At 31.9% G+C, this 7,160-nt stretch overlaps 2 protein-coding genes across 10 annotated transcripts in view; one reads left to right on the top strand and one right to left on the bottom strand.

The window, feature by feature from the left end:
- The first annotated feature begins 479 nt into the window (after positions 1 to 479).
- LOC124363568 lies at positions 480 to 1,934 on the top strand. Its single transcript, XM_046818822.1, has 2 exons — positions 480 to 541; positions 1,556 to 1,934. Exons 1-2 carry the CDS (start codon positions 480 to 482, stop codon positions 1,932 to 1,934), a joined length of 441 nt encoding a protein of 146 aa, XP_046674778.1.
- Positions 1,935 to 3,130: 1,196 nt separating this feature from the next.
- The window catches only part of LOC124362631 (phospholipid scramblase 2), a 78,266-nt gene continuing 74,236 nt past the window's right edge, over positions 3,131 to 7,160 (bottom strand). For all 9 annotated transcript variants that reach the window (XM_046817294.1, XM_046817295.1, XM_046817296.1 and 6 more), the window contains one exon: positions 3,131 to 6,322. The gene's annotated coding sequence lies outside the window, so the exon portion shown is untranslated. The remainder of the gene's footprint in view (positions 6,323 to 7,160) is intronic.

Genomic DNA, 7,160 nt, shown 5'->3' with positions numbered 1-7,160 from the left:
AATGTTCAAATAAAGATAAAAACACAAACAGACAAATAAATGCTACAAATGCAAGATAAAACTCAAAAAAGAATTTCGTATTAATTTAAAGTAAGGACGATAATGATAAAATCTATTTGTGCAGTTGGGAAACACTTGTATAATTTTTTATCTCAAACAACAAAATTCATTTACACTTAAAGCACACACAATGTTTAACAATAATATACTTATAATCTAATTGAACAGCAATAAAATATTACACAATACATCAACGCTAAAAAGTACCAAAACTATTGTATACATTATTTGTCATACACCGTATTTATTATCTTGCTTAACATTTTAATAGATATTACAAATATGGAAATAAAAACCAGAGGAGTGTAAAAATCTGTATAAAATTATATAGCCTAATACAGTTGTAAAATGAAAATAAGCCTTCTAAACTAATTCTGTTTAGGCCACACTACGTCTTGACCAGTCAAGTATAAGGCCACATGGCTGACTGTCAAGGTCCGATATTTATAGATAAAGTGGACAACGAGATTACAACATTACAGTAACACATTCTACTTACAAGAGTTTAAAGAATCTTATGTTTATTATTAGACTGTTGTAATACTCAAGATGCTTTATAAGTACCAAGTTTATTTCTGTCTACTGTTGTTATTTCAGACTAAAAACAATTTATAATACTGTACATAATTTTATACATTACTTAAAAACTGAATAACATTAAGCAGCAAATTTCTATAGCCTGCAAGCTAAGAAATGTTTGTTAAAGCAAAATTGTTTCTTAAGACCACAAATACTGAATTGATTCAGTACAGGTTTTTATAGTACCTTTTTTGAAAAAGGTACTATAAAAACTATATTTTGTGACTTATTTGTTCTTTGAAAGTAATGTAAAATAAGTTAACTACCAACAGACAAGAATCAGGCACACAGCAAAAGATAGACAGTCAGTCATCTTGAATGCTGTTATAATATTTATATCTAGAAGCAGAACTGTAGCCTATTGCTGCAATTGACAAATGTTCGGAAGTGAAGAAAGTACTAATTATTTATTTCGATACAGCTAAGGCCAATGTTAATTACTGTTTTGTACCTTTACCCTTTCAGACATTAACCCTTTTACTGCCAATTATTCTTACTGTGGTATGTAAAAACTGTAAAGGTATTTAAACTAGCTAGTTTATAAATGGTTTACTCCGAACAGCCCAATGTAGTATGCATAATATTTACACTCTAGTATGGTACTCCCACATTAAAACCTGTGTTATTAAGAGAAAATAAAAAACTCATCAAAATAAATGAAGTTTATCACGAAACATGAAATAAAGTTACGTTCAAATCCAACTAAATCTGTAAAAAAATATTTGTTCAAGAAATCACATACTTTAAACAATATGTACTCCACTATTTATGCTATAACGCACTTCAAATTGAAAACAGAAACATTGATTAACAAGTTTGCTGCTGAATTTTCATAGTTTTTACTTGTTTTATCTTTGTATCTGTGTTATCTTTTATCTGTGTTTTATCATATAATTGAGAAAATTGTCTTGACTAGACTCTTTGACCACCTGACACTCCATCAGCTTTTGACACCACATCAACATGGCTTTCTGGCTGGGAAATCGACTAACACAGCACTGATCAGCTTAGTGGAATTCCTACTTGACCAAGAAGAAGAGGGAAACACATCGACTGCCATCCTCTTAGACTACAGCAAAGCCTTCGACTGTCTGGATCATGACTATCTCATAAGGAAATTAACAGCTCTTGGAATACAGGGAAGTGCAAAATCATGGTTCTCCAGCTATCTAACCAACAGAAGCCAACTGGTGGAAATAACACATTCAGCAAATGGCAAATCAAAATCAATTAGATCCAAACTGAAGACTGGTGGAAATAACACATTCAGCAAATGGCAAATCAAAATCAATTAGATCCAAACTGAAGCCAATCACAAGAGGAGTCCCTCAAGGATCAGTGTTGGGGCCTGTTCTGTTTATCCTTTACACGAATGACTTCCCTAAGCATATGCAAGGTTACTGCAAGTCTCTAATGTACGCTGATGACACTGTACTACTTCTTGGCAGACCAAAGGCAGAACAACTGGAAGTGGACAGTTATATTGCACTAAACATGGCAGTTCAATACTGTCACAACAATGACCTTGTTGTGAATGAAAACAAAACCAAGCAACTAGTCCTGGGGAGACGAAAAGAGCACACTGGAAGACTGCCTGAGCTGGAAGAAGCTACAGCTACCAAGTATCTTGGTGTTACTCTGGATGACAAACTATCATGGACAGAACACATAGACTCTCTTTGCAGCAAATTAAGCACAGGGCTGTTTGTGATAAGACGAATAAAAATTTTATGTGACATGACAACAGCTAAAATAGCCTACCATGCCCTTTTCGAATCACATCTACAATACGGAATTGCTGTCTGGGGTGGTACTACAGCAAGAAATCTCCAACATGTCCTTGTCCTCCAAAAAAGAGCAATCAGAATTCTGAGCAACTTACAATCCAGAGAATCTTGTAGAAAAGCCTTCCAGGAGCTAAAGATCCTCACAGTACACAATTTGTACATCCTAGAGGCAATAAAACACGTATATATCAAGATGCCCGAACTAGCAAGCAATGGATCACAAACCCACCAACACAACACCAGGCATGCTCACAACTACTGCCTACCTATACACCATCTCAGCTCTACAGAGAAGAAAACAAGCTACTCTGGGGCAAAGATGTGAAACGCCTTGCCAGAAGAAATGAAGAAAACTGACAAGCTACTTTTTGGACAGCGCCTAAAGATCTGGCTACAAGACCGGCCCTTCTATTCTGTAAACGAATTCTTTGACAGAACTTCTAATTTGTAACTAAATGTAAAATGTTACCACAGCATTAGCTCTTAAGATAAACTTTATGACACTGTACTTATCTTGAAGATAATGTAATAAAGATATTTTGACTTTGACTTTGACTTTGCTTATAATTACTTAAATATTGATGTATATATATATATATATATATATATATATATATATATATATATATATATACGTATATATTACGAATTTAATATTTAATATTTATTGTTAGATGCTTCGTATTTAGATTACTTTCATGTAAAATAGAAGTACTAAAAAGTTTTGAATTCAGGTAATGTAGCACCTATCCAGTGATTTAAATAGGAAATATGCTGGCACCACAAGACAAACACTTCTTCAGCATTAGTATTAGTGTCATCTATAATAATCTTGAGATTACTCATTACAGATTAGATCGAAATAATCAATAGGCATGGGAACAATTCGGTGCGCTGATTCAGTTTTTAAATTTTGATCTCGGGATCATCATCCCACTAGTTTTGGATAAGGAGTGTTAGTTGTGGTCCCAATTTGCCAGCTCTGAATGGGTTGCGGCTGAGAAGTAGGAAGTGACTGACTACTCACGAACATGTCTAGGCCACAATTCACAGTATCAAGATCTATCCAGAATACTGTCATCACTAGGTCCATAATACCAAGTGACAATTCAAAGGCAGAATGATAATATCTAATGATTTCATTATTTTGGAATGAATTACGACTTTTATTATGACTCATTTTAAAAACACACAAAACACAGAATATAAGATACAACAGGCACAACATACTACACCAAGACTTGTTTGAGGCTAATAAAGTTCAACTATGGGTCCAGACCAAGTGATAACAGTTAAACATGATGGGAGATAATTTACTGTATGAAACGTCTAATTGAGTCTGCCGTACCCCCCATAACAACGCCAAAGACCAATTGGCATTTTCAGCAGCGAAAGTGTTAATGGAAAATGAAGTCTTGTGATGACAACTAATAAGCCATATATAGGCCTATTTCAACTGATATTTTACATATAGTACAATATTTACAGAACACAATTATTGAACATTGTGTACATTTTTAACTGCTAAAATTTAACACCCATTACACTTTTGTGCAAAAATACCTGTTTCCTTTCATTTTAAAAGAGTAATAAACCAACAGAAACCACAAAAGAAGAAAAAAAAGATTATCAAGTAGATAAGCTCAGTTCAGCACATCAGATATGTAAACAAAGCTGACTGTTATTCATGTTCATGATTAATAATACTGCTTGGATACAGAATGAAAACCAACAAAGAGTAATTAAGAATTTTATTTTTATATCCAATCTTCATAATGCTGAATTTTAATGTTTTGTTGAAATATAAAATCTTTGTTTGTTTGAGCATTGTTTGTATTAATCAAGCACCCCTACTCTATAGACATTGGTGGTAAAAGGGTTAATATCTGGATTGCATATAAACCTACCAATCTGTATTGTTGATTGTATAATTATTATGGACGTAGGTATAATTATTGTAGACAAATAGTGAACTTTCTTAAAAGTAAGCCATTAAATTATTCAAACTATGTTTTTTACTACCTACAGACAAGACTTTAAAAATAAGCATCATAAAAAGAATATAAATTTTTTAAGATGAAATAAGTCAAAACTATTATTAGGAACAATTTGGTAACTACCCATATATAGTCTCTAAAATCTTGTCAATATATTCTTAAAAACCCCCTTATATCTGTGACTAAAACATGCATTACACAACATGCCTTTATAGTGCTTATTTCACCAGTGAGTTCAACTTAAGGCACAAATCTGTTTTTAGAACACATTAATATTAACTAAAAACATTATTTGATTAACACATGATCTATTATTTAATTACATTTCGAGCATGTTCAACCACTCAACTCTTGTGTCATACAACAACGGTACTGAATTTAAAAAGGGCATCCACTAGATCACAAACTCTGTCCAGCATAAATGATCTGGATTTGCCTTTCTAGTACCAGAAATAACAAACAATTCTACCCAGTTCCTAAGGGTAACTAATAACCAAGATGTTAACCTTTTTCTTTACTTTTTAGTAATGATTATTTATATTTATATATCCACTGTAGTCTACATATTACAATTTATGTATAACATGGTAATTAAGATGAATGGATAGTAAGTACCACATGCAGCAAATACCAAGGGTTCAACAGATATTGACATTTTTTAAATATCGATTTTTGATTACATTTATATCCTAATATACCATCTTTTGAATTATTAAATTGTAAGTTCAAAATATCAAAAGTTGACCTTTGACTGTAAAATCTTGATTGTCAACAGTAAGTCTGTCTGTAACCTCCACAAGGCTGGCATGGGAAGGGCTGTGATATTTAAATTGCGGAGGTGATGGGCTGGGATTGACATTCTCCTGCCGAGGTTCAAGGATAACTAAACCAAAAAGATAAAAAGAGTTTAAGAAGGAATAACCTCACAGTGCTAGTATTGTACCGGTTGCTTCTGGTTTTATAACTAACAGTAGTATCCGCTTCTGGTTTTGTAACTAACTGTACTATCCGCTTCTGGTACACTCAGGCAAATATACGAATTATCTTAACCTACCTATTCTGTTTCTAGGCAACTTGAGGGTATCTAAACTTTGGCCTGTACCTGAGTCAGCACAATCATTTGGCTTTATAATATACATACAGGAAGAAAGATTATCAGTAAATAGAAAAGATATAACTATAAAACTTTCTTCACTCAACAAGAAAAACACCTGATTAAAATAAACATTTTCAAACATTATTATGTGCACATAATACTTTTATTAAGCACTAATAAAATAACAGTAACTTAGTTTATTATATAAATTAACATTCTTTAAATGATACACAAGTTTAAACTTAATTATAGAGTAATAAAAATTCTAGCGCTACTTATTTGTGGGTTACTATCTAATTCTCCCAAACAACAATGTTAATTTTTTATTTATATTTATGTAGAATATGTTCTATGGGTATACAGTGTTAAAAGTACACAAACATTCTGTTCATATATGCTTAATTTTAACAACATTAATTGTTCTTCAAAATAAAAAAATACAGGAATACTTGTTGAAAACAATTAATTATTTATGAAACAGTTACATACCAGTAAAGTAGAAAAATACCTAAAGCATGAACATTATTGTTGTTGTCGTTTTGTTCACCTCTTACTACTAAAATAATCCTATAATCTGTAATGGGAATTTCTTTTGTAATATTGTACACATTCTTAACCTCACAACATAATTTAAAAGTATAAATGTATAATACATTCTTGCACCTATGGAGTAGTGTGTTATAATCAAGTTATGTAGGAAGTGTGTAAGAAAGAAGACAAATGTATTGTAGAAAGAAGCATCAATGGTTATTGTGCAAATAAAGTAAGGCCATCAAAGTAGGACGACTAGTTCAGCCTTCATTCTGTAACATAAAATACATTATAATTATATTTGGGTTTTAAATAATCTAATAACACAAAGCATAAAACACTCAATAATACCTGAAAGAGATTAATATTACAAATTAAAATAATTTACACTATTATAATTATAATGATGAAACATGGCTATGTTTATATGGTTGAGATTTACATTATATTTATCATGCTCTTTGCAGTAGTACAATTTTAAATGTCTAAATTTGTATTCATAGGGATGAGTGGTTCTCTACAAATTGAATTATATACGAGTACAATGACTGTTAAAACATTCCTCCAAATGATATGAAGCAATAAAATGAAATATGCCTTTATTTTAGAGGCGGAGTTAGGGCTATTTAGCCCACTCTACCACTCAACCTCTTATAATATACAGATATATGTACATTGAATGATCTTAACTAATAACAAATTATAAATTAAAATAAATGCTTAAAAATTAACCAAAATATATACATACTATGTAATAATTCAAAATAAAATTTATCAACTTAATATGTAGAAAAAAATTCACACAAAGTTAAATTAAAACTTAAATTAACAGATTACTTTTTAAAGAATTTCTCGTTATTATTACACACATTCATTCTCTCAAACACACAGCCTGACCACAAGCCCACCACGAGCACCGCCACCTGTCACCCCTACAGACCGGCCAGCAACAAGTCCTTGACCTTAGCCCCAAAACGAAATATGTATATCATCAGGAAGAGAGTTCCAGAGGCGACATGCCTGAACAGTGAACGACTTACTGAAGAAGTTTGATCGATGAACAGGAATTGACAGTAAGGTGGATCCCCTTCTTGTACATCACTCACTTAT

Source organism: Homalodisca vitripennis, chromosome 5 (assembly GCF_021130785.1).
Source record: "Homalodisca vitripennis isolate AUS2020 chromosome 5, UT_GWSS_2.1, whole genome shotgun sequence".
Lineage (NCBI taxonomy): Eukaryota > Metazoa > Arthropoda > Insecta > Hemiptera > Cicadellidae > Homalodisca > Homalodisca vitripennis.
Note: the sequence above shows the minus strand (reverse complement) of the source record. Positions and strands in the feature narration are given on the sequence as shown.